This window comes from Venustampulla echinocandica (assembly GCF_003357145.1).
Source record: "Venustampulla echinocandica strain BP 5553 chromosome Unknown scaffold_3, whole genome shotgun sequence".
NCBI lineage: Eukaryota > Fungi > Ascomycota > Leotiomycetes > Helotiales > Pleuroascaceae > Venustampulla > Venustampulla echinocandica.
The window spans coordinates 25,558-53,120 of record NW_022474208.1 but is presented as its reverse complement, the minus strand read 5'-3'; the positions used below and the strand labels follow the sequence as shown (position 1 = coordinate 53,120).

The 27,563-nt window shown below is 50.6% G+C and overlaps 6 protein-coding genes across 6 annotated transcripts in view; 3 read left to right on the top strand and 3 right to left on the bottom strand.

Moving 5' to 3' along the window:
* BP5553_05653 (Amino acid adenylation) overlaps nucleotides 1-15,705 on the bottom strand; it is a gene marked incomplete at both ends in the record, with an annotated part of 28,536 nt that extends 12,831 nt beyond the window's left edge. The window contains 2 exons of the mRNA XM_032014276.1: nucleotides 42-11,174; nucleotides 11,227-15,705. Coding sequence (XP_031868957.1) covers nucleotides 42-11,174; nucleotides 11,227-15,705 — 15,612 coding nt within the window. The remainder of the gene's footprint in view (nucleotides 1-41; nucleotides 11,175-11,226) is intronic.
* Nucleotides 15,706-16,538: 833 nt separating this feature from the next.
* Nucleotides 16,539-17,615, top strand: BP5553_05652 (Phytanoyl-CoA dioxygenase family protein; the record flags this gene model as incomplete). Its single annotated transcript, XM_032014275.1, has 4 exons — nucleotides 16,539-16,694; nucleotides 16,774-17,142; nucleotides 17,210-17,401; nucleotides 17,466-17,615. 4 exons carry the CDS (start codon nucleotides 16,539-16,541, stop codon nucleotides 17,613-17,615), a joined length of 867 nt encoding a protein of 288 aa, XP_031868956.1.
* Nucleotides 17,616-18,368: 753 nt separating this feature from the next.
* BP5553_05651 (putative Aspartate aminotransferase) lies at nucleotides 18,369-19,640 on the top strand (the record flags this gene model as incomplete). Its single annotated transcript, XM_032014274.1, has 1 exon — nucleotides 18,369-19,640. One exon carries the CDS (start codon nucleotides 18,369-18,371, stop codon nucleotides 19,638-19,640), a length of 1,272 nt encoding a protein of 423 aa, XP_031868955.1.
* Nucleotides 19,641-19,841: 201 nt separating this feature from the next.
* BP5553_05650 (uncharacterized protein) lies at nucleotides 19,842-20,726 on the bottom strand (the record flags this gene model as incomplete). Its single annotated transcript, XM_032014273.1, has 1 exon — nucleotides 19,842-20,726. The coding sequence occupies one exon, from the start codon at nucleotides 20,724-20,726 to the stop codon at nucleotides 19,842-19,844; it is 885 nt and encodes a 294-aa protein (XP_031868954.1).
* A 1,619-nt stretch (nucleotides 20,727-22,345) lies between these two features.
* Nucleotides 22,346-24,174, bottom strand: BP5553_05649 (Major facilitator superfamily, general substrate transporter; the record flags this gene model as incomplete). The annotated part of the gene is made up of 4 exons (XM_032014272.1): nucleotides 22,346-23,321; nucleotides 23,412-23,544; nucleotides 23,632-23,745; nucleotides 23,823-24,174. The coding sequence occupies 4 exons, from the start codon at nucleotides 24,172-24,174 to the stop codon at nucleotides 22,346-22,348; spliced, it is 1,575 nt and encodes a 524-aa protein (XP_031868953.1).
* A 2,310-nt stretch (nucleotides 24,175-26,484) lies between these two features.
* On the top strand, nucleotides 26,485-27,549 carry BP5553_05648 (Queuosine biosynthesis protein; the record flags this gene model as incomplete). The annotated part of the gene is made up of 1 exon (XM_032014271.1): nucleotides 26,485-27,549. The coding sequence occupies one exon, from the start codon at nucleotides 26,485-26,487 to the stop codon at nucleotides 27,547-27,549; it is 1,065 nt and encodes a 354-aa protein (XP_031868952.1).
* Nucleotides 27,550-27,563: the final 14 nt, after the last annotated feature.

Sequence of the window (27,563 nt, the reverse complement as noted above, 5' to 3'; positions counted from 1 at the left end):
TATGTGGATGTGGTGCAAAACGTAGAGATGGAAAAACGTACCTCTGTTGGGTCATCGCTGTTGACTGTACGCATTGAAAGCCCAGAAGTGTGGTTGATTTGTTGTTGCTCGGATCTGGTCTGGAATGACACCACTGTATTGAATAAGCCTCGGCCAGATATGCCCAATGAGTGATATATCTCGGCCAGCGAGGTGTGCTGATGACCCAGCCCCTGTAGGAAATCCGAGTGAATCGACTGGACCAAATCCGCAATGGAGTTGCCGCTGTCCAAGTGCATTCTACCTACAAGGATATTGATTAAGGGTCCGATAACCTTGTCTATTCCAGCAATTGGCATATTTCGACCGGTGACCAGATAACCAAAGCAGACGGCATCAGAGGCGGTGTATGCTCTCAGAACCAGACCCCATGCCAGCTGAACCAGGTTAAACAGGGTGACCCCCTTCTCTCCACAGAACACTTGCAGTGGGCGAAGATCGTCGAGTTTCCGGCTGACATATGCCACTGAGCCCTGATAAGTGAGATCCTGAGAATGGTTTAGAGTGGGAAGGATACAATGATCTGACCCCTCTAGGTATGTGGCCCAGAACTGTGTGGCTGCTCCACTGGGCAGACCCTGAACATATGAGATATAATCTTTCAGAGTTGCCGCGGGCTCGGAGAAAGCTTGGTTATCATACGCACAAGCAAGTTGTTGTTCAAGCAAACTCGTTGAAAAACCGTCCAACAGAGCGTGAAAGATGCGAAGTTCACACAGGAGCGCAACACCTGCACGAGTCATAATGAGCTGCCATGGCCGGGATGCTGTGACACTACCAGACCCTCGAGGGACCGGAGAATTTATGCCATCAGAGTCGACAAGCATGACATCGCCAGTTGAGTGTCTCAGCACCACTTGGTCCCAGAGCTGACCCGAATGGCTCTCCACGAAAATGGTGCGGAGAATGGGATTGTGATCAACAACCTTATGCCATGAGCGTATGAAGTGGTCAACATCAATGCCCTCCATAGTTTGAACCTCCCATGTAGTGCTGGTAATGTACTGCGTTGCATCCTTGGCTTGACTTAGGAGCATGCCCTGTTGAATGCTGGAACAGGGGTAGGCATCCTCGATCTCTGTTATATCGTGTATTCCTGCCACGGCGGCAACCTTTTTAATTAGATAATCCAAACCACTGTAGCTGATTTGTAGAAGAGGAAAGTCAGTGAGCGTAAATTGCCTCGGGGTTGGCTGGAGCGTCACGCTGGCCACGCGTAGTGCGGCCTCAAAGGACGAAACCCATTGCCGAATACGATTCTGTGGCATAGCTTGGTGATAGGAGATTTCCACCTGCAACTGTCCACGATTGACCACAGCTGAAACTTCAAACAGTTCAAATCGAGTGGCACTAGCTGCTACGTCGAATCGAGTATACTGGGTCTCAGCCATGTGGAATAGGCCCTCCCGCTGTTCCAGCTGCTGGAATGATCCAGCATAGTTGAATACTATCTCAAGGGGCATCTCTAGCGGCAGTTCGTGGCGACCTGCTGGATGTAGGAATCGTGATGAAAAATAGGCCCATCCATTATTTCTGACTTGGCGCCGCCCATCTTTGGTTCGTTTCACCACCTCGATGAGACTATGCTCCGATTGCACAGTGATTGGGGTAGGCCATATGGTGGTAAACCATCCTACGGTTCGTGACAAATCAATGGAGGGATCCCATGCTTCTCTTCCATGGCCTTCGCTATGGATAATTGGGGGATCTCGATCTGGGAACTGTTTCATAAATGAGAAGACGAGCGCAGCCTGAATGATCTCCACGGGTCTCGTCCGCAAGGTTTCATTAGCGTGACCCAGAAGACTCTCGGTCACTTCTGCATCCAAAGTGAAGCCGATAGAGATAACATCCGAACGAGTGTTGGATTGACCTGCCAAGCCCCAGTAATCCATACATTTAAAGGTTGTCGAAAGCGTGACATGGTCTTCTGTAGGTGTCGGATAGGCTTTCTGAAGGGGCAGTTGTTCACGGACATGCTGAGCCTGGAGATGGCACCACGACTGAAAGGATAGTGATGACTCGATGTCGCGGGGATCACGAGCGGTAGAGGCGAAAGATGCTTCCAGGAACTCCTCCAGATCGCTGAGGATAATTCGCCACGAGACATGGTCTACCACGAGGTGATGCGCTACTAGGAGAATGTATTGTCCTTGGCCATGAACTTGATAGAGGTCAACTGCTAGCAAAGGACCACTTACGATATTCAGGCTTTGCTGGGTCTTCACAGCATGAGGCTCAATGGACGCAACATTAGCTACTTCATGCGATTTGAAAAAATAGGACGAGGATGACTCCAGCTTGGAAGTTATGCTCTGCGTCCACGAACCACACCCATGATTTTGACTAAATCGGGCTCGTAGCATCGCGTGAAGGCCAACCACCTCACGGACAGCGTCCTCCAAGTCCTGCGCAGAAATTTGTCTTGCGAGAGATAGGAAGAAGCTTTGATTATACTGGTTATGGGCCTCCTTCGGCACGATCTCGAAGAACATCTCTTGGATTGGAGACGATGCAAACGATACATCCAGCTCTTCACATTGCGGTAGAGGCTGGGCTGTGGTATTCTTCGCACGCAACGCCAGTTCCTCAATCGTGCTCTTGGTCAAGACATCCTCAACAGAGATGGAAATTTGGAGCGCACTTGAGCGCGCCACGAGCGACATGGCGCTGATGGAATCACCGCCCAGCGCGAGAAAGCTGTCGTCGATGCTGATCTCACCAAGAGGTAGGTTCAAGACTTTGGCCAACAGCATCTGTAGAGCCCGTTGTGTTTCTGTTTCTGGCGCTCGCTTGGCTTTGTGAGGGTTGATGAATACTTTGATGTCCTTTCGATTCAAATGTCTACCCAGATCCTGCAACACCCTACGGTTCACTTTTCCCGAAAGAGACAGTTCAATGCGATTGACGGGCAAGAAAAGGGTGGGAATCATGTGGTATGGAATCCTGTCTCGCAGTTTGGACTCGATCCTCTGCACATCGACATGGAACGCGGCTGTTGCTGGAAGTATTCCCATCTCCATGGATGGTGAATGGCCGTTGGAGGGTTCCTGCAGATGAGGAACTTCCAAGAAAGCTGTGAGAATGGGCTTACCCTGCTGTTCATTTAGATGAAGAACTTCCGCTGCAACGTTCGTGGCCTGGGGAAACAAGCGATGAATATGGTGCTCGACCTCGCCGAGTTCAATTCGCTGGCCGTGAACTTTGACCTGGAGATCTTTGCGGCCGACATATTTCAGGGCCCCGGTAGGTAGCAGCTGCACGAGGTCGCCAGTTTTGTATACACGATCTGCTTCGCCTCGAAGTCGCTGGAGCCATCGCATCGATGGCACAAAGGCAGGTGCTGTCTGCTCCGGGGCATTAAGGTACCCTCGTCCAACAATTGGGCCTTCGATAACTAGCTCTCCCGTTGCGCCGATAGGGACCAGTTGCTCGTCATCAGCCATATCTACAACCCAACAAACGCATCCCATGCCCTCACCGAGTACCTGAGGGGGCTGCTCTAGGTTCACGGGGTTTTGCCCAGTTGCGGCACAGGAGCACTCCGCAGGCCCGTACAGATTAATGAGACGAACTTTGTCTTGCCATTTCTCAACATCTGCTTGGGTCATGACCTCACCGCTCATGACAAGGACCTGTAGATTGCATATATCGCCTACATCAAGCATTTTTGTTACAGACGGTGTTAATTCTGCAAAGGTTGCGCGCGATTCCCTCAAAGAAGCCGGGAAGTTGTCCTTGACACTTTTGCTGTGTGGAATAAAGATGGAGCCGCCATGCATTAACGGAAGCAGATGATCGGTGATACTAACATCGAATGCATAGGATGCGAATTGGAAGACCCGTGTATTATGGTCCATACCGACGAGCCGCCCAACCTCCATGCTACTGGTACAGAAGGAGGAATGCTCGATAAGGATACACTTTGGTAGACCTGTAGATCCACTGGTAAAGACACAGTAGGCAATTTGCCTGGGATTAGAAACCGGAACTGAGAGGACCACTCCATCAGGGAGACTAGAGGAGGCAAGACTTTGCCGCGAGCACACCACTACCTGTGCCTTTGGGACCATTTTAGATGCCAGGTCCGCATATTTCGTCGATGCTACAATGATCTTTGTCTCAACAGCTTCGCAGAGGGATTTCAAGCGGGCGGCTGGCTGTGAAGGGTCAAGCAGAAGAAACGCACAGCCAGCCCGCATCACACCAAGCAACGCAATCAGGGTGTTCATGGACTTTTCCGATAAGATAGGAACAATCATCTCCGGCTTCACTTGGGCCGAGGAAAGTAGGTGCGCTGATAAGCTGTAGGAAGAAGAGTCCAGCTCGCGGTACGTTAGCTTCCCATCCCAGGCGTCCACGGCGACTACGTCCGGCGTATTCTCACTGTAGAATAAAATTAAATCGTGAATACAAGCCTCAACACGTGGTGGGAGGTGGGCGTTCCACTCTAGGAGAGATTGCATGCCCTGTGGACTAATCTCCTTCAGATCCCTCACAAACATAGCGTTATCCATGGTTCGGGAAATGGCATGGGACAGCTGGAACATCATCATATTCATGACGGCAGGCTCGGTGATACAGGTGTCAAACACAACTCGGAACTTGATTGAGGAGGGAGCCAAGTCACATGTGAGGTTGATAGCATACGAGGAGAATGCAGTCTCGTTATGAGCATACTCATAGGCCACAGAGAAGTCTGACGCTTCAGCACTTTCTTCGTCCATCCACTGAATCACAAGCAAGCTCTGGAACTGGCAAGCTAATGCAGCCTCCGAACTCAAGGAGCGAATGGCTTGGAGTCCAACCTGCTCGAATCGTATCATTTTGGTTGCACTCGTTCGAATGTCTCCCAACGCATCTTTGGTACGCATGTTGGGGTTAACGTGCACGCGAATGGGCACTGTGGCAATGGTTGGACCTGTCATGTTCTCAATGCCCGGGACTGGAGCGCTGCGTCCAGCGACGGTGGTGCCAAAAACCACGTCGTCCGAGCTGCTGTAACAAGAGATCACCGTTGCCCAAGCTAGGCGCACAATTGTGGAAATGGTGAAGTCGGAGGACAGTCCGCGGAGGGCAAGCGTGTGTTCGACGAAGCCATCTCTGGATGGAACATAGTGAGCAGACGGCAGCGGCGGGAATTGTCCACAGGAAAGGCCCTCAAACTCGCTTCTCCAGAACTCGGAGCCGGCAACACCATCAGCGCGGCAAATGTAATCCACGAACCCATTGAATGGACGGGGGGATAAGACCTGGTCAAGGTAGGCTGTTTGCAGATCCTGGACAAGCAGAGGGATGGACCATCCGTCGTATAGGGCGTGATGCAGCGTCACCACCAAGCACCACCCGCCCTGCCTAGAATCTTGCACAATAGCAGCTCTGGCTAGAGGCCCTCCCAGGCGTATAGGTATACGGGCTCCCACTTTGAGATATTCGTCTAGATTAGCTGCCTCGTGCCACTCAACTTCAGAATCCAATACGGCCTGGTACAGTCGTCCATCAGCATCTTGGACGAGTCGAGTGCGTAGAATGACATTAGTCTTTACGGTCGACTCCCAAGCGATCTTAAGGCTATCGAGGTCGACATTGGATGGCAGTCGTATAGGAAAATAACCCTGGTAGGCCCCTCGTTGCTTCAAGCTTAACGCAAGCAGCCCGGCTTGGAGGGCGGTTGCGGGATAGATGTCTTGGATCCGGTTGGTGGATATAGAACACCAACTGGCTACCAGAGAACAGAGCCGGGTTGTTTCCGTCTCATTTGGCAGAAGGAAAAACGGAGAAATTGAGCGTGCTGTTGAGTTGCCTTCGCTGCGATGCATCTTTCCAGCCAACGCTGCGAGGGTTGGCTCATTGAAGATGTCTACCACCTGTACCGTCCAGCCGGCCTGACGAGCGTCCCCAACAAAGCGGATAGCCGAGATAGAGTCCCCTCCATGCTCGAAAAATGTATCGTCCATTCCAATATCCTCGACCGGCACCATCAACACACGACCAGAGATGGACTGGACAAGACGCCCCCTCTCAGTGGTCGGGGCTCGTTTGATTTTGCTTGCCGCTATGTAGAGTCGTTTTTCTCCTTTTGCGAGACGGGAGGCAGTCTGACGTACAGTTTTTCGCTCTGTTTTACCAGAAGATGAGAGAGGGATCTTCACCATGGGTATAAAGATTGCCGGCACCATGGCGGGTGGAAGCTTCTTGCGAAGTTGAGCTGCCACTGCCTGCACCTTAGTTCGAAACGCATCACTAGGCTGATTGAAGAGGTGGTGCGCCGAGGGTTCTCCCTGAAGATCACGATACTCGCCCGGAATTTCGATAAATGCCATCAAGGCAGGTCTTTCATCATCACTAACTGGAACAATCAGGTCCACCATCACACGAGAAGCCTCTACAAAAGACTCCTTTAAATGATGCTCAATTTCTCCTAACTCAAGTCGCTGTCCTCTTAATTTTACCTGGGTGTCTTTGCGGCAGATATAGCACATTGATCCATTGCTTGGGTTATATTGAACCAGATCTCCTGTTTTGTACAACCTCCGTGGACCAGACTGGGGTGGAAACCGACGAACCCAGGCGGGATCCTGGATAAAGGCAGCAGAGGTTTTCTGTTCATCCTTCAAATAGCCCCGACTTAGGATGGCGCCCTCGACTAAAAGTTCACCAACCGTGCCAATTGGTGCCAGTCTAGCATTGTCGTCCTGGTCAACGATCCAGCTAACACTACTGGTAGCAAAGCCAATGTTGGAGTGATCCGTCGTACTCGTGATGGAGGCATTGACCAAGCAAATCACAGAACATTCCGCAGGTCCATATGCGTTGATCAACTTCACCGAATCAGCCCAGGTGGTCACTAGACCTGCGGTCATCGGCTCCCCGCTGAGCACCAGAGTACGCAGTTCAGGAAAATCTTCTGGCTTCAGGAGCTCAGCTAACGAGGGGGTAATATGCATGTAGTTGGCTTGGAACACTTTTACAGCTAACGCAAGGTTGTTTTCCTGCTGGGTGGCCTGTGGAATACATAGACAGCCCCCCGCAAGAAAGGTCGCTAAATGGTCGGAGACACTCACGTCGAAGGCATAAGAAGCCACCTGAAGAGCCCGTATGTTTTTATCAATGCCCATAGGCTTTATGAGGGCTTGCATACTCGTTAGGCATGCCCCATGCTCAATGACAACGCCCTTCGGGGTACCAGTGGTACCGCTGGTGAAAACTGCATATACACTGTTGTTCGGTTGGACACCAGACGCCCTCCACACTTTGGCTGTTGTGGACTTGTTATTCGCCTTCTCTTGCCATTCATTACTATCAAGAAGAATGACTGTCGAAGCAATATCTAAGGCAGCAGAAGACAGTGAGATAGAGGTAAGCAAAACAGGAGCATCCAGCTGACTATGAATGAGTTTGAGACGATCCAAGGGATGTGCAGGATCCATCAACACAAACGCACCGCCGGCGAGCATGATTGCTAGCATGGCAACAGGAGTCCACCTGCACTTCTCCAGGTACACTGGTATAAGTACTTCTGGTCCTACTCCTCGCTGGACTAATACGTCGGCGAGCTGAGAGGATAAGCTATCTAGCTCGCCGTAAGACAGGTCACCATCCCATGAACAGACGGCAGGTGCTTGCGGTTGGCTCTTGAAATAACCATCTATTACCTCATGCACTAGGCCATCAACCTGGGGAGGGATATGTTGGTTCCAGGCCTGGAGCTGCTGTATAGTCTCCGGCCCAACTAGATCTATATCAGAAACATTCAAGGATTGTTTTTCCACTAGCTGTAGGATCGCTTGTCCCAGATGATAGGACAACGTTTCGGTCTCTGCTTTACTCAGCACTTCTGAATCAAAGGACGCTTGGATCAAAATATGGTCTCCGTTGAGATTGCAGAGCACTGTCAATGGATACGTGTTGATAGCAGCGATATTTTCCGTCAATCGCTGAACCTCATGCATAAGATTTGGCTGGTAAAAGCTTTGTTGCTGTTGGATGACGAGGAGATTCTGGAATTGACACGCAGCCGCGGCGTCTGCTCCAAAAGCCTTGATGTTGTGCAGACCAGTCGCCTCGTAAGGAATCATGTCAATGGTTCGAGCCTGTACATTCTCCAATGATTCCAGCACAGATTCTGCGGGATTAACATGCACTCGGAATGGGACTGTCGCCATCGTAGGGCCTGTCATCTGCTCAAGGTCTGTGACAGGCGCGCTACGTCCGGCGACAGTCGCCCCAAAGACAACATCACGCGAATCGGTGTGCTTGGACAGCACGATGGCCCAGGCGAGACGGACTATGGTAGAAAGAGTAAACTTTGAGCCTACAGCCGGATTCTCCAGCCTGTGTTCTACAAGCTCCAGAGTAGTCGCCTTGTTGGCGCGGTGCAGCTGAACTAGAGGAGCAGGAAACACGCCGCAGCTCAAACCTGTGAATTGAGAGCGCCAAAACTTGTTACAAGCTGATAGATTCACACGACTCAGATATTCAATAAATCCTGTGAACGGCCGGGGCTTCAAAGCCTGGCCAGCATAGGCCGACTCCAATTGCTCAAGAAGAAGCGTCATTGACCAGCCGTCATACACCGCGTGGTGAATAGTGAGGACGAAAAAGGTCTCAGACTCATGTGAGACTATGACACATTGCAGCAGCGGCGCTCCTAGCGCGATCCTGGTATCCTTTGTGGCTTTCATAGTCTTCTCAAAACTAGAGGACTCTATCACGCAGGCAGGGCCATGGCGTAAGACGACCTGGAATGTGCGCCCGGGCTGTGACTGGATAATTCGTGTCCTCAAGATGGGGTTGGCAGCGACGACCATGTCCCATGCAGTCGCAAGACGAGGAATATCAACACCGGGATCAATTTGATGCTGGTACTGCGCTATATATGAGCCTTGTTGTTTGATAGTGAGACTCATAAGACCTTCCTGAAGCGCCGTGCATGGATAAATGTCCTCTATATCATCGGGGGATACCTGGCACCCATTCATCACTATCTCTCTGAGCTCTTCGACCTTCTCCTCGGATGGTATTAGACTGAACGGGGCAGCATCTTGGACGGATGATATAGAACGACGCTGTAACCCTTCGGCCAAACTTGATAGGGTAGGCCTGCTAAAGATGTCGGAGACTACCAAAGTATAGCCGTTTGCACGGGCAAGGCCCACAATTTTCATGGCCGTGATGGAATCGCCGCCGAGCTGGAAGAGATTATCACTAATCCCCACTATTTCTGTTGGTAGGTCAAGTACCGCAGCCCAGAGACTCTGCATGAGCTTCTCATTCGGTGATGTAGGCTGCGTCTTTCCGCTTCCTCCGCCGGCACCCACCAGCATCTCGAGGTCGGTGCGAGATAGGCGCGACGCAGCTACTCGAATGAACCGACGATTAGTCTTGCCAGACTTGGTTCTCGGAATCATCAAAATTTGAATCATGAGTTGGGGGATCATGTAGTTCGGGGTCGAAAGACGTAGCTTTGTCTGGATATCTTGGGACAACAAGCGAAAATTGTCGCTGGCTGGCATCAAGAGTGACTGCTGTGGGTGATTCTGGCTTGTGTCTACCTCGTTGCAGAGGAACGCAATCAAAATGCTAGATTTGGCTTGATCAGTCGGATGAATAACATCGACTACAACATTGTATCCCGGGGGAAGATAACGCCGAACATGAAATTCAGCCTCTTCTAGTTCAATTCTATGACCACGAAGCTTGATTTGGCTATCCTTGCGACCCAAATATCGTAGAGAACCATCCGGATTATGACGTACCAAGTCGCCTGTCCGATATAACCGGCACCCGTAGTACGGAGAAGGCGTGGGTATCCAGGATGGTCGAGCAGAAACAAAGGAGGTCATGGTGGCATCAGGCCGACGAAAGTATTCGCGAGCTACAACAGGTCCTTCAAATATGAGCTCTCCTATTGCGCCAATAGGCATGGGTCGATTAATGTTGGAAGGATCAACGACCCAGCCAGAACCTCCAACAGACCATCCAATTGTGCCCGTGGTCCATCGACCAGCCTTTATAGGCTGCACAGCGCAAATAGTGCACTCGGTCGGCCCATAAGCGTTGACAAGTCTGACTTTGCTCGACCAGGTATCAGCGATATCTTGGGGCAGATTCTCTCCGGTCAGGACCATGGTTCGCACGTTGGGGAAGTCTTTGGGCTGGAAAAGACGAACAAATGACGGGGTGAAGGCCAACCAATTGACTTTTGCATCGAATATAAACGCTGCAAGCTCATTCATTCTTGCCATTTGGGATGGGATGCAGACACACCCCCCTGAGGTCAGGACGGTAAAGATTTCCCAAACACTAACATCAAAAGTGTATGAAGCGAATTGCAGCGCTCGGGTCTCACCATTGATGCTCAAGCTGCGACTCTGATCACGTAAGCTCGTGGAAATCCCATCGTGTTGAAGGATGATGCCCTTGGGACGGCCAGTGCTGCCAGAGGTGTACAAGATATATGCGCCGTTGCTGGGTTGAACAGCTGAAACCGGATCCTGGAATTCAATAGCGGAGTGCGCAAAGATGTCCGGTGAGATCATAATCTTCTTCGCAGGGGATTGAAAGTCAATATCCACTGTTCTTGATGAGACAAGAATGATCTTTGGCGTGGCCTCCTCAAGCATGGCCTGAATACGCTCGATGGGAGCGCTGGGGTCTAGGGGTACACATATGCCTCCCGTCCTTAGGACAGCCAGCTTAGAAACAGGTACCCAGACGGATCTTTCAAGGCAAATCGGCACAGGTATCTCCGGTCCAACCCCCTGACCTGCTAGATACCTAGCGAGTGAGGAGGAATGATCCCACAACTGTTGGTATGTGAGTCTCCCATCCCATGCGTCAATCGCCAGCCGGTCCGGATGTGCGATGCACTCTTCCCTCACCAGATCGTGGATACAGGCTTTCACCGTGGCAGCTGGGGCCTTGTTCCAATCCATAATCAGGGCCAAGTCTGCAGCGCTGACCAGATTCATCTCCGACACAGGCACATTCGGCCGGGTTGTAATATCTCCAAGTACAGCGCTGAAAGTGCGGCTGATGCTGCGACCTAACTCCGGTGGAATCTTATTTCCCCAGTAGGTGAATGAGACAGCCGCATCATTGCGGTCAGCCTTGACACTCAGGACTATATCGAACTAGTAGAACTTGGTCAGCTCATGTTTCTGTCGAGTTGTGAGGGCGGCTTACCTCGGTAGGTTGTTGATCAAGGATCTCGTTAAGCTCTATGGTTGCACTCGCACTAACGGGAAGCAGCTTTTGGTAAGTGATGATGGTGTTAAACATGGGTGTACCCGAATTCCCCAGGGCACGATATATCTCGGCCAAAGAACAGTGCTGGTTGGGAAGACTTTGGATGTACCGGTCCCGGCACTCTTGCAAATGCTGCCGCACGCTCCGGTCACCCTGGAGATCAATTCTGGCGATCAACATATTGATGACAGGGCCCACCATATCCTCTACCCCATCAACCGGAACGTCTCGTCCAGATGTTAAATACCCAAAGACAACTGTCTCATTGCCCGTGTAGCATTGAAGCACGATGGCCCATGCCAGCTGAACCACATTGAAGAGTGTGATACCCTCTTCCTTGCAGAAAGAAAATAGTTGGCTGATATTCTCGATGACAATATCAAGATCCACGAGTTTATCAACCACCGTGATGGACTGCAGACCGGGAAACGAAGGAAAGTAACACGGCTCAGTTCCGTCGAGGTAGTCTTTCCAATATTTCAGCACAGGATCCCGAGAGATCTGGTTCAGATAACCGACATATTGGCTATATAAAGGAGGGGGTCTATGCGACTGTTCCGCATCATACGAACGTTGAACGTCTCGGATCAACAATTGCATTGACTCACCATCCATAAGAGCATGGCTTATCTGAATCTCGCACGTCACACTACCGTCACTAAGAGGTCTAAGGGTAAGGCTCCAAGGAAGTAATGTGCCCCCTTCGAAGACACCAGGGGCTTGATCCATAGTGGCTTGGATTTGCTCCGGAGCATCCAAGGGCAGGATTAAGACCGGAATGGGCGGACTCGTCAGCAGAACTTGGTAGTAGGAACCGTCTTGACTCTGCACAAATAGGGTCCGGAGTAGAGAGTGGCTCATGGCTACGTGCTGCCATGCCTCTTGAAGTTTGTGTAGCCCAACTAAAGACCCATCACGGGAGCGTGCCTCCCAGGAGGTACGGGACCAATAGGCCTGAGGGTCTCTAGCCTGACTCAATAACATTCCTTGCTGGATGAAAGAGACCGGGTAGATGTCTGCGATGTCGGACGAACTGAGAATATCTTGCTGGGCTAAGATGTCCTGGGTCAGGGTCTCTAGCTCCGCCGAGGTGATGGACAGCTGCGGGAAGTCATCGAGTGTAGGCTGAAATGGGACATTTTCTAGTCGCTGAAGCAGCTCATCCAATATGTCGTGAGAAAGCTGGAACCATCGGCTAATGGCGTCTTGGTGCAGCATTTGCTCCGAATAGACCAGGGAGACAACGAGAGAGCCGCTGGATTGCAGTATATAAATCTCAAAGAGGGCTGGCTTCCGAGCTCGATGCGATTCACTACCATCTAGAGGTGATGATGATACCTCTTGCAGAAGCTGTTCCTCTACCTCGGATACCGAACTGATGGCTTGCCGGTCCTTCTCTTGCTTCCAATGAAAAATGGCCTCCATCGGGAATGTGTCTACGGAATGGATTGAATGTTCCTTACACGCTTTCCGATAAGCATGCTTCGCTCGGCACACCATATTCACCGCATCGTCATCCTGATCCGCTTGCAACATGATAGGCGTGTAGGTGGTAAACTGGCCGACTACTTGGGAAACATCGGTTGTCCGTGCATCCTGCTCGATGAATGTTTGCAAACCGTCTCGCCCCGGAAAAGCAACCCTGAAAGAATGCAAAAAGACACCCAAGAGTATCTCCGCCAGCTCGGCACGAAGGGCATGTTCGCCTCTCTGTAGTAACAAGGCGGTTCTAGAGGAATCCAAAATAAACTCAGTTGAGATAGTCCCGCTACTTTTAGTATTGCTGGAATCGACTAAGCCCCAAAATTTGGACAGAGACAATTCAGCTGGTTGTCCATGGGATGGTTCGTTCGGTTGTCGGTTTATACTCGGTTTAATGGTCTCACACCACGACTGGAACGATCCTCTTGTGACAGAGGAAGAAAAGTCACCCCCGGTCAAAGAGCTGTTAAGCTCGTTGAGAATGATCTGCCATGAGGGGGCGTCAACAATGATATCCGGGGCCGCTAAGAGTAGATGCTGGTTATCATCGCTGTCCGTGGTGATCAAATCAGCCAAAAGAAGTGGTCCGGTTTGCAGGTTGATACGCTCCGGGCGAGGATCCAGTATTTCTATAGCAGCAGCTGAGGCTTGAATGTGGGAGCATTGATACGAGCCCCGGATGAAAGATGTCACTGTCTGCGTCAATTGGCCGTCTTCTCCGGGGGTAAACCTCATGGACAGGCTGGGTTGGCGATGGACGACAGCCTGTATCCCGGATTCCAACTCAGTTAGAGTGATGGGCCTAGCTAAACGCAGGAAGACGCTTCGACTGGGAACTTGGGAACTCTGAAACTCTCGGCCGGGTGAGTTTTTCTGCTGGAGCAGCATGTGCTGTACTGGGGAGAGGGAAAAGGGGAGAAGGGCCATGGACGGGCCTTGGCAATCTACTTGCATGAGGATTCTAGCGTTCAATTCAGCAATTGTAGGGTACTGGAAAATCTCCTGGGTCGCGATAGACAGACCCTGACGGCGACAATAGGCACTGAGCTGCATGGCCGAGATGGAATCACCTCCTCTGCGGAAAAAGGAATCATGGAGACCGAGCTCCTCAGCTTGAAGTCCTAGAATATGGGCAAATGAGCCCTGGAGTATTCTTCCGACGTCTGTTTTCGGAGAATAATGTCTGCTCCCCCGGTGCAACATGTACACCTCAATACCGGCCCATGGCCGTGTGGCGGTCTCTTCTCGAAGCCGGCGACGATCTGTCTTGCCTGATATGGACAGGGGAATATAGTTCAGCGCGACAAAGGCCGCGGGAATCATGTATGCCGGCACTCGCCCTTTCAGCTCCATCTCTACCTTCTCCATTTGAAGGCGGAAGACGTCTGTAGGTGTGGCGAACAACTCAGTGGCTTGAGTTTCTTGGTCAACCACAGCATCCTGGAGTCCCACGAATGCTACGAGGACGGCTTGTGTGCCAACACCGCGATGCACCTGGACCACGTCTACAACCACCTGATGGCGGTGATGGAGCAGGTCTCCAAGATGCCATTCGACTTCGCCCAGCTCAACGCGTTGCCCGCGAACCTTGGCCTGAGTGTCCTTCCGGCCTAGACACCGAAGAGATCCATCGGGCTGATACTGCGCCAGATCGCCCGTCTTGTACAGGCGAACATGACGAAATTCCTCGCCTCGGAACTGGTGAAGCCACGGTGGGCCAAGCACAAAGGAGGCCGCCGTCAGCTCCTTGTTGCTAAGATAGCCTCGTCCGATGCCCGCACCCTCCAGCACCAGCTCTCCGGCTGCTCCGATGGGGAGCAAGATGCGGTGGTCGGCCGGGTCCACAATCCACGCCACACATCCGGCCGCGAAGCCGATGTTGTGCGGGTGTCCATCCCGGCGGACCGGAGAGCAAATGATGGAGTACACGGAGCACTCGGCGGTGCCGTAGGCATTGACCAGCAACAACCGGCCGGCCCATTTCTCTACATCGCTTGGGAGCATGGGCTCACCAGCGAATTCCAGCGCTCGCAGGGCCGGCAGCGTGTTGGCATCGAGCAGCCGGGCCACCGACGGCGTCAGGCTGGCGAGGTTGGCCCCGAGCTGGGCGATGGAGGCGGCAATGTCGTTTTTCGCCTGGGCTGGCGACGGAATGCATACGCATCCGCCGAAGATCCACGTCCGCAGGAAGTCCATAATTGTCGGGTCGAATGCATAGGAAGCAAACTGAAAGGCCCTTGTCTGGGAGCTCATGGCCAGGGCTCGCCCCGATGCCTCAGCCGCGGCGCAGAGCGAGGCATGTTCGTTCACAGCGCCTTTGGGTTTGCCCGTCGACCCAGAAGTAAACACCGCATATAAGGCACTGCCCCCAGTTACGGGTGATGCTCTCCAGGACTCATTGATACCCCGAAACCATTGCTGCGACTTCGTGTCCCCAACCAGGATGAGGAGGGTTTGGTCTACCAGTTGCTGCGCCTTGTCCCGAAGCTCGCTAGCAGCCAGCACAATCGTCGCACGCGACTCCTCACAGATCTCGCGCAGACGCGGCAAGGGGTTCGAGTCATCTAGCAGCACAAAGGCCGCTCCGGCTCTGATGACAGCAAGAATGGCCACGGCGGTCCATTTCGATTTTTGAAAGTACAGGGGAACAAACATCTCACAGCCAACTCCTCGGGCCACCAACTCGTCAGCAAGACCCGAGGACAGCTGATCCAGTTCATCGTAGGTCAAACTGCCATCCCAAGAGCAGACGCTGGGGGCGGACGGTTGACCGTCGAAATGCGTTTGTATTAAATCATGCACGCGCAGAGTATCATTCCTGACGATACTTTTGCCATTCCACTGTTGGAGTTGCTCGATGTCACTGATATCAGCTTTGGCAACATGCTCAACGGCCGTGTCTCCATGGATAGCCTGTTGCCGGCTTGAACCCATCTCGATGTGCTCGGTGATGAACTGTTTGGTTGATTCTCTCCCTGTCTGTATGCTTTGCGTAGCATGTGTACGTATGTGTGCGTCTATCTCCATCTCTATCAAGTGTGTTTAGAGATATAGCTTAGCAGTATAACAGGTAATTGATCCTGCCCACTTGTGTGGCCGCATTGGTATAGGGAGCAAGAGGAGATAGAATAGCAAAAGTCCCTAACTAGCAACAATGAGACTTGTAGAATACTACGTTCTCTTCCCCTCAGTTCCTGGCTAGGGTTCCTCCCGGTGTGTGAATATATCTCTTCCGAGGCAAGCACATGTAGTCTGGTTCTGCATGATGCAGGATATGCAGCTTGCGCTCTCAGTCACACAAAATGTGCAGCATGGTAATTTCTCTTATACACATAAGGCCATATATAGCCAAGCGCCGTTGTGAGTGTCAGGTGCATGTGGGGGTAAAACAAACAAGGCGGGATTGTACTTATTACTACTTTACACTCGGTGTAGTAATATCAGAGTCTCTTATGATGTTATTCTATTCTAATTTATAATTAGTTATCTGCTTTTTAATAATTATTCTATGTCAATTTATGATTATTTGCTTTTTAATACAATACTGAAACGAATTATAGGTGCTAGCAAGAGGGGGGCATACATAGGGATTCAATGTAACTCTACATCATGTCATCATAGGGTACATAGGTGTCACAAGCTCAACTATATATTTAGGTCCTCACAAATCAAAACAGTACTAAGAAAGTTTCTTAGTTGAACACTGCAATCCTTTCACTTCTACGCTCACTTCTCCCGTCTAGTAGCTTGAACTCGCCTCCCTCGCCATGGCGCGTCGCGTTCCTCTCGATCTTCCAGAAGAAGCTATCCGTGTGATCAAGGGGGACGGAGGAGTCATTCTCACCGGCTTCACTTCAGCAAGCCAAGTCGAACAAGTAAACCAGGATGTCAACGAAATTCTGACGAAAAGAAAGAGTGATGAGGTACCAAAGTCATGTCTCCCTTCTTCCTCGCCAGGTTTTTTTCGCCAGGAAGACTAACAAACGTCCCCATCCTTAACAGGCATTCAAAGCCCTTTACAATGGGCGGATTTACTGCGGTCTTCTGTACGGCCTCAGTGAGACAGCACGAGAACAATGGACTTTAGACCACAATCTCCAATCGATTGTCAATCACTTTCTCCAGACAGTGAACGCTCCTGAGGTGGATAACAACAGTACGCCAGCACGCAGCACTAACGCCATTCTATCTCAAGCAAACAGCATCCTCACCCTTCCAGGGGCTGCCGGACAGGCCCTGCACCGTGACGACAGCATATGGCAAAAGGTACACCGCAGCCAGGAGGAGTCGGGGTACTGCTTGGGATCGGATCTGGGGATTGCATTATTGGTGCCAGGGGTTCAGACAACTCGTGCGAATGGAGCCACGTTGGTAAGTCTTTTCACACTGGTATTCTTGGCTGGTGAAAAAGAAAACATCACTCATTCTGATTCTCTAGTTTGTCGCCGGGTCCCACCTCTGGGGCGACTCGCGGGAAGCTACCAATGACGAAATCCGACCTGTGGAGATGCAGCCGGGGGAGGCTTTCCTCTTTCTGGGTTCCGCGCTCCATGGAGGAGGGGCTAATTCCACTCAGATTCCGAGACTGCTGCATGCTGTTTTCTTCTGCCGCTCATGGGTTCGGCCGGAGGTAGGTTTTTTGACTCAACTAACGCTTCCTCATATATATAAGTCTGCCGCTGACTAGGGTGTAGGCGAATGAGTTTGCATGGTGGACGGAGGAAGAGGTGCAGAAATGGTCAGTCGATGCGCAGAGGCTGGCGGGTTATGTTACGGATAAGATGCTGGGCATTTGTGATGACGGCGATCCCATCGACGCGCTGCGACGTCACCGGTCAAAATGAGGAGATGTCAAGCCTGGTGAACTATACCTGGTATCTCATAACTACTCCATCCCCTGGACAGACACTGCTTGCCTCAACGCTAAACCGAATCAATCAAAACTAAGTCGTTGACGTATTTTGATAACTCGCGCTAAGGCAATAACGCAAAGTAAATAGTTATATATAATTCTTCTATTATTATTTATAAGTCAATTATTATATCGAATTTTTTCGAGAGTTTTAGAGTATTCCGTTGTCGTATTACAGAGTTTTGAAAATATCCTCTACTTAAATGGTATGCCTCTAGCTAGCCGGCGTGTACTTTCCGATGTTATGTAAGCTTAAATTCTAGTATTACTAGTGGTTAGAACCCCTTACTAGCGCTAAGGCAAGCGATGGCTGTCCAGGGGATAGTACGCGGGACGGCTCGATGCCCCATCCTCCCGCTCCAGTCACATCCTAGTCTAGACGCATGCACTCTGCTGTGCCAAGTAGAATCAGGGCAGCCACAATACACAGATCTACCCATCCTTGGAAGAGTAAGAGACCGGGATACAGTCTTCGGACTACTACGTACAAAGTAGCTAACAATGACTATAAGAAGCGAATCTTGTGCTAATACTATTCTGTTGTTCTCGGAGAAGAACGGAAAATCAGAATCTCTTTACAAAGGGTTATCCATCTGTCATATCCAATACACACATAGTGGGTCTCAATTATTCCTCTTGGCTAGGTAAGGAATAAGTAAATAATTAGTAGTAGATTTCTTCCGCCATGCTCTCTCATCGGGCCCGAGAACAAATCCCCCCGTCCGCGTTCAATGTCATGTGGGAAGTGATGAAAGATCCATGGGATGCGTACAACAACCCAAATGGATACGTGAATGTGGGCGTAGCCGAGAATCACTTGATGCAAGCCGAGCTGGAGGACTATCTCTGTCAGCACATTAACATGCGTGGCTCCGGGTTGACCTACCAGGATGGTCCGATGGGCAGTCCTCGATTGCGAAGCGCGTTGGCACGCTTTCTTAACCGGCAGTTTAATCCGTATCATCCCTTGGATGCGTCCCAAATCATTGTCACCAACGGCGTATCTAATGCCCTCGAGCACACCTCGTGGGCGTTTGCCAACCCTGGAAATGCCTTCATTCTTGGCCGGCCATATTATGGGGCAGTCAATCTGGCGCTCCGGCCACAGGTGCTCACACTGCCCGTCACCTTTGGTGATGTCGATCCATTGAGCTTGGAGGCCATCGCATACTACGAGGAGACCATTCTCGCCGCGAGGCAACAAGGCACGACCGTCAAGGGATTGCTCCTATGCTCACCACACAACCCATTGGGCCAGTGCTATTCGCCTGAGGTCCTCGAGGCATTCCTGAAGTTGTGCAATAAGTACCAAATTCATCTTGTCTGCGACGAAATCTACGCTCTGTCCGTCTGGAGCGACCCCCCTTTCACCTCAGTCATCGCCCTCAACCTCGAAAAGTTCATTGATCCGGCCCTGGTGCATGTGCTTTGGGGAATCTCCAAAGACTTTGGCGCTAACGGATGGCGTCTAGGATGCATCATATCCCTTTCCAACCGGGAGTTCCACACGGCGATGAATTCCGTCGCCATCTACTCGTACGTGTCGTCCATTACAGATCACGTCGTGACGCAAATGATGGAGGACGATAGGTTTGTCGATGCCTACCTCATTGAAAATCGGCACCGTCTAGCGTCCACGTACGCCTTCGCAACTGATTTCTTGCGACGGCATGCCATCCCCTCCACGCCAGGCGTCCACGCTGCCTTTTTCCTGTGGGTTGATCTAGGCCAGGCGTATCGCAATAGGCATCCGGACAAGGCGTCAAAGCAAGACATCATAGAGGAACTAAAGCAGGCTTTATGGGCGCATAAAGTGTACTTGGCCTGGGGAGGTAATTTTGACAGCGAGTCACCGGGCATGTTTCGCATTGTGTTTGCGCATCCTCGAGCATATCTGGAGGAAGCTTTGCGTCGGATTAACCAAGCACTGGAGCGGGGGATTCCAGCTGCGACTTAGGCAAATCCACTTTTGTAATCATGGAAATATATACGGATGCTTATACATGAGATATATATGCTGGATGAATCATTGGAGCTGTCACGGCTACGGTTATTTAGCAAGTGAATGAATCTGATTACTCATTTCTGCCTGAGTCAGTCCCCCCGCTCTTAACACTCTTATATGTAAGCGTTACTTTTTTATTCAGTAGGTTATATCCTAATACGTTAAACTTAGTTTCTCGTCAATATACTCCCAAGTGGTGATGTTGCTGTATTTGGATTTTGCGCCATCTGGAAGAAGCTCAGGCAGAGTGCCTACAACCTGTGACCGATTAGGCTTCCCAAAATACGCCACTGAGTATCTGTCCCGAACCCAGGCATCACTCGACCCTGGAGGGAGGACTACACGGTGGCTCGTCGCGCGAAACTTGTCGTTGGACCAACGCTGAAGGCAATCACCAATGTTGACAATCATCTCTGCCTTATTCTCAAAGGGTATAGGGAAATAGTCTCCCGGAACATCTTGATCTTCTATCTCTAGGCCGCCAACGGAGTCCTGGAAGAGCAGTGTAACTGTACCAAAGTCTGTATGCTCAGATATTCTCTTTGCACCTTTGTGCAGAATGGCAGCCTCGCACCCGGGGTAGTGGTTCAAGCGTAGTTCTGACGTGTTGTGGTCGCACATGTCCCGAAAGAATGCAAGGCCAAGGCCAAGGCCAAGTGCCAGGGCCTGAAGAATCTGTTGATGAATTTGGTGGCAGCGTTCGTATAAACGTTCCATGAACGCTCGGAAATTTGGAATATCATCTTCGTCTGGCCATCTATTCGGATACAGTTCATCGCGTACGGGGCCTTGGTCAAACGATTCCTGCAGAAACCACGTCAGTCCAATAGTTGCTCGTAAGGAGAAGGAGGACGAAGTAGGCGCTAGAATGGATACCTTTACGTCATAAACCTCGACAGCATCTCGATTGCCTTTTTCGTAGTCCTTAACCTTGGACAACTTCTCCTGCCCGATGTAGCTGTATCCGCGATGTGGCTTTGGTCCACAAGGGTGTGCTGCTTTCGTCTTCGCGGCGAGGGGGAGTGAGAAAAACCTCATATTCTAGACCGCACATAAAACGGGCCAGTTAGCATCGTCCCATGTCTCGATCTGTGATTGAATCTCATTTACCCATTGAAATACTTCACAGAGCTCCTCATCACCAAGTCCGTGATTCAAGAGCTTCACGAATCCCACAGTGCTGAGGCATTCAATGAGGTCTTGGCAAAACCTACTCTGTTTGTTTGAATCACCATGGAGGAAGTCGGCAAAGTCCAATGTACGGACGGTTCGACGGGAATTAGAGAGGAAATCGCCCATTTTTCTTCTATCACTCCTAGTCCGCATAAAGCGCAAGGGGACAGATGGCTTGTAAATACGGCAGTGAATTTTTGTCGCTAAAGTTCATCACGTAACATGAATATAATAAACAAGTTATACATTTGAGGAGAATAAGTAGAACCAACATGGAGCTCAGGGCCATATGAAACTCCGACCACAGCAGTTTGGCGCTAGCCACCACATGTTACACTAAATTACAAAGGTATACTGCTTACATAGGTCTCAAGTTTTCTTCCAATGCATGTTGCGAAACATGCAGTAATACTGCTTAAGCTGCAGGACAAAAGTACATGCAGTGTCATCACATCTCTCGGAACGAAATCTTTCGTTGATGTTGTGTATGTGTGGCTGTTGTATTTTTGCAGCCTCGGTGACGTTAACCCCTGCCTGTCACCATCCGTTAGTGCGGGGTATACTCCGTACCTTGACAACTTGGCAAGACTAGTACGGCATTACGCAATTGCTACATACACAATAGTAAAGGAGCAATTGCTTCAAAGCGGGACGGCATAGCACTGCACGGGCTAGGTGGGGTACAGGTTACCATACCACCAGTTCATACGACTGAGCTCGCTTCGGCCCAAATCAAATAGCCTCGGATTTTTTATTATTGCACTCGGTAAGCTCTAGGAAGACAACTACACATCCCGCCAACCAAATGGTGTTGTGGTCATGGCATCGCAATTTTCGTATGGCGCATGGTCCAAGGTCTGACTCTTACATGCATTCGGGTCTCTAGAAGCCGGAAGACGCACTTCTCGAGAGGCCACATATTTTTCCTAGATAAGGCAGTCTCTCGTTGATTCGTAGTTGGCTGGTGACAGACAGTCTCACAGTCTCATATTGCTTCTGTCCACATGGCTAACTCAGCCGGCACACTATGTTCACACTAGTACATTTATCGATTACGGTGGCATGGCGCGAATACCTGATGCTCATTGGTATTGACCTAATGACCACTCGGCAGCTCCTTCGGGTCTTACACGTGGTTCAATTCAGATTGCTTCCCTTTTGGCCAAGATCGCCAATCTGATCCAGTGGGTTAACAACTGCAACCGCTCCTTCTTGGGAAAAGCTTAAATGATGTCGTACAATAATCAACTGTCATGTGTAGTGTCACGTATCATGGTCATATGTAGTGTCACGTATCATGCCTGTAACATGGTTCGGTACACGCGTCCCAGGTATTCAGGTCGACTCAAGACACCGGTGGCGCGCCAGCCATGTGCCTTAATATGAATAAGCCAATATAATTCTAACTCGCGCTCTATCCTTGTAATAAAGACTCCTTCAACAATCCATCCCTCACTCGTAGGTGCAATACCATATTATCCTTTCTATCTATACCCTCTCAACGGAATCGTTGAATAGAGAGAGACAAGTAAGACGAGACAAGTGGCGAAGAAGAGAAGACCCGGCGGCAAACCTCCGTCACTATTCAGGATAAGAAGGAAAACGCCTCCCCACAGCAGGGTGCCGACAATAGCTGCCAACGACTGCATGGTCCGAATGCTCATGTAGAGGCTTTCCAGAGTCTCGGTGTCGGATAAAGCAGTGGTCGCGAACGATCGCAATGAGTCGGCCAGACCAACGCTGAGGGCAGAGACGGCAACCCCCAGAGCGTAAATAACAATAGACGGTGCCATGGCCATGATCAGGGAGCCAAACACACAAAATACCAAACTGGCTGTGATGACCCAAAGATCCGTGTCCTGTTTGCCGCGCAAGCGTGGTCGCAGCAATCGTTTCGAAAATGTAGGCAGAGCGAACAGAACAACGGCAGAGATGATCTGTTCCATGGAGGTAATTTTGTCAACGTTGGCCAAGGTCGCATGGAAAGTGCCCGAGGCCCATTGCTGGGATATGCCCGAAACAGTCCCAGCTAATGTGTAAGTGAAAAATATGCTCATGACTCTTAGGGTGAGTGGATTTCGGAGCGCTTGTGCGACGAACTGTGCAGACAGGAACAAATCAACTGTGGCAGCACGAAGTACGGTCTGCCATAAGGCTAGACGACCATGCGAGGCGATGCGGGTACCTTCCTGTCCATGAAGAAGCGAAGTGGCTGGTGATGACGCCTGTGAGATGGATGAACGGGGAGCATCCTCCTCATCTGAGATGTTGTCTTCCTCAGCATAGAGGGATTTATAATGACTTGGAAGCAGGCAGATTAAAAGAATGACCAGGGCACAAATGCAGATGACTATGGAGCACAGCAGCCAAACATGCTCCCTGAGAAGCAGGGCGCCAATAAAGGTCCCGACAGACATCATCCCGATCAGAATGGCGCTCAAGATATTAAACGCACCGGTTCTAGTGTCACAAAAACTATCAGTTCACACCTAGGTATCCGGGACTAGCCGGCATACGTGGAGAAGCAGAATGAATCTGTGCATAACTTACAGTCCGTCTTCCGGGACGCTCTCTGCCATGTACATCCACAGCAAGACCTCTCGCACTGGCATCCCGCCTCCCACCAGCTCCAAAATCCACAGCAGCAGCACGCAGCGGACGTCAAAGAAGGTGTGGAAGTAAACTTGGATGTGCGACTTGTCAGTTCGCCGGGACATACTCCGCACACACTGGCACTCGAGCTGGAAGGCAAAGGTGTGAATTCACTCACCCACGGCCGTAAATAATATCATGCGCAACATGTAACTCGCGGCATTGATGAGAAGGACAGTCCTCTTTCCGACGGCCAACGCCAAGCGGGCAAACACGGGAGTAGCCAGAAAGCCTTAGGGACATTATAGTTAGCTCGCGGGATTAGACATTTCCGGAGGAAAAGAAAAGGTGGGAAATTGAATCTCGTACTTGCTATCAAGAGCGTGAAATTTAGCATGCTGGACAAGAAGGCGACCTGTGATTGCAGGTCCTCTGTTTTGCACATGTCCTCGGGCACACTACCATCTGGGCGGACAACGGAGGGGTCATTGCTGGTATAGAATGCTCGACACAGGGCTTGTTCAATAAGGAAAGTCTGCGAGGACTTGGCTAGAGCATAGCCAAAGCCATCGACGGTCATGACCGTCATGGCTTTCCACTGCGTTGATTTCGACATGAGGTCGGCGGCGAGGGTGCGAAGGAAGATGCGGATTCGAGTCAAGGATGGACGTTGGAGCCGTACGCGACGGAGGTTTCTTGTAGCAAAGGTATGTTCCATCATGATGCAAACGGCCGGGGCTCAGCTGATTACAAGGTTCACATGGCCACAAGTGTTTAGTCACGAGTGTCAGCACCTCGGGCGCATACACAAGAGTAATTCGCAACAACAAGATATCTCCACGGTGGACTAGGCTTCTTCTATGTAAATGTGGATGAATGCCTATACCTAACAAGTGCACAGTGAAAGGCCGAAGTGAGCTGCATTCTAGCATCTCATGGTGGGACATGGTCGGATTGGCAGTTGGGCAGGCAACGAGGAATGGTTGCTCAACAGCTGCAGGGCAGGCATTTTCCTGTTTCACAGCCCCAACGTCATTGCATTGACAAGACTAGTGTTGGAGCACTGGTGCTTAGTCAACGGCGGGCCGAGCCGCGCCGACGTGGAGATATAGACCAGTTGACATTCAGTGAGGTGCAAAAAGTTTGAAACCCCCCCCCCCTGTTGATGTGGTTACTTTAGGGTAGCTGAGGTGCGTATTTTGAATACTGCCGCCCTGAAAGTAAGTAAGTATCGGAACGCTAGCAAGGGGGGGGTTTTCAAACTTATTGCACTTCACTGTACTCCGTAGTCGGCGGAAGGGATGAAAAATGCATGGCAGCCTTAGGCCACCATACAGCATGCCAGGCCCCAACTGTATTTAGCCGGGTCCTTGACTCTCTCTCTTACATCAATCAATCCACACGTTACTTTTATCAAGAACCCGTTGACCTCTAATCCCACCCTTAATTATCTAATCTAAGGCCAGCTGGTGTGGGTACACCATAGAGACGCCAAAAGCGGTCAACAGTTCTAGCAGACCGAAAGCTGCTCCCTCCATCAAGATTTACAAGCCTAGCTTCCAAGATGGTCAAAAACACTTTGCTACCCGGTTCGCCCAAGTTGCACCAATGCCGGCTTCGCAGTTCGTCATCCCGGGTCCTTTCCTTCATTTCTATCGGCACGCCCAATTGACACGTCAATCTCCATTTTTGGGTGCAATAACAGTTCAGGCGCAAGCCCTCTATGCGGCGTGCAAAACCCTCCGGTTGCTAACCTTGAACTTGATTTACTTGGTGGCGAGCCATGAGTAGTTGTGGTGAGTGGAGTATTTACCATGGCCCTGTCGGTTGTATGCAAGCAAGTACTTAACGGGAAGAGCTTGCATTGGCGTCATGAAATAATGATTGTGCCATGGTGCAGGTGAGGATATACCCTGGAATACTTGACTACTTGAGTAGGTGTTGTCCCCATCCGCATGCATTGACCGGTGAAGCTCACTGCCTGTCGCTGCCGCTCTACAGAGCAGTAGTTCGACTTCACCCACTGTCTAAACTCACCCACTTCGTAGCATGCGTCTTGTTCCCTCAGGGCGCGTTGCTCGTAATTGCTTTTAACGCCGTAAACCGGCGGTACGGCCTATCAAAATACCTTGATGGCCCGGTGCATCCAATGTTACGGTTTGGGCGAGACCTGCATGCTTTTATCATGAGTCAAATTTTCATAACTACCTGTGAACCTCGTAGTGGTGGCTTATCCGCATCGAGTAGTTCCCAAAATCTCCAACAGATATCTCACCGACCGCCCGAATCTACGGAATGCGACTTCACACGATCGATCGTAACCATCCCTATGACCTATACAGTGGCAGCCACACGTAGAAATTGCATTAAAGCTATGACGACGACATGCATTAAAGCCTAAAACGGGAATAGACTATGAGAGCGTAGTACCGGTCATAAACAGAGCTATGGTTGACTTCCTATATCTTAGGACTGTATAGAGGTGATGCCAAATACTCATGTAGTGGCTAAGTCCTGACAATTGATTAGGTATGTTCTGTATGGCACCCAGAGTCTTATTGTTGTATCTTCCCACTATTCGTCAGGATAGCTGTAGGTACATGTATCAACCATGGTTGGTTCCCTTTCTCAGTCACTACATGGGGTGATATGTGTGATTGAATTGTTTCCTATGCCATTATGATACTAGCGCCGTTTACTTACAAAGTATTAGGCCGTGTCGAGCTTTGAAGCGGTTGGGCCTTGACAACTTGGTGGGATCAGCGCGGACGCTGAAGCTGAACCCCCCCCCCCCCCCATCTGTATGCAACATCGTGAATATCAACAACCAATCCAACCACTGGCACCACCAGCCGTCGACGTCATCTAGTACTTGTGCATTGTGCTTGCGAAAAGTCCCCTCACTTCGGAATATAAAGTTTCGTCCTATGTCTCGAGTTTTTGTCGGTACTATACGGTTCAATTCGCAATCATTCACTTCCAACCTTTATACCAAGCCGTACAGCTACAAGAAAGCCTCAAAATAGCGAATATGAGAACTGAACAGTTTGATTACAATGTTGAATCAAGAGTCATACCAGACGATCCCATTGAGCTGCGCGGCAAAAGTCGCGACAGCGGCAAAATAGTTGTGCTCGACCGCTCTACTGAGATGATTACGCACACAGTGTTTTCAACCATCTGCCAGTACTTTCGCGGAGGCGACCTCCTAGTATTGAATGATAGCTACGTGCTCGCAAACGTCTTGTGGTTTCAGTATGGCGACGAGTTTACCCACGTGGGCTTGTCTGGCCACGAACCTGACAATACGACGGTTGTCGATATGTTCGGATGGCCATTAGCTGCGCCGGGTTTGACTCTGACTTCAAAAAATAACGACCAACTCACTTGTACCCTCCTTGAGCAGCTGCCCGACCAGCTCTGGAGAGCGAAGTTCGAACCATTCGAGCTAGTCACGCCAACGCTAGTTCAATTCGGACAGCGAGTGGACGATATAAATGATCCGAACGTGACTCTATGGAGATCCTCCCCTCTAGCGTATCGCTCTGTATACGCTAATACACCTGGCTCATTTAATATTCCCTCAGCCGGGCTTCACTTCTCTAACAAACTGTTGGCTGAGGCTGCCGCCAAGGGAGTTGAGGCCGCTCACATCACGCTACATGTCGGGGCGACTGAGAGCTTCGCGGTTCGTCATATCAGCGAGAAGGAGATTGAGGATCACAAGGTCAGGACCGAGTACTTCGAAGTTGGAGACAAAGCAGCTGCACAAATCAATCGGGCCATTTCTGAGGGGAGGCGTGTCATCGCCGTTGGAACGACTGTCATGAGAGCTCTTGAAACATTGGCTGCTAAACAAGAGCCTAAAGCTCCTATCCAGGCTGAATCGGGGTGGACAGATCTATATATATATCCCGGGTTCAACTTCAAGCTTGTGAACGTGTTGCTGACAAATCTTCACCAGCCGCGGTCCAGCCATATTGTGCTTACCGCAGCCTTTGCTGGAAAAGATCTTGTAATGCGCAGCTACGCGGAGATTCTTGAAGGTGGTGGATACGAATTCGATATGTTCGGCGACAGCATGCTGATTGTGTAGCCGGGAGGACAACA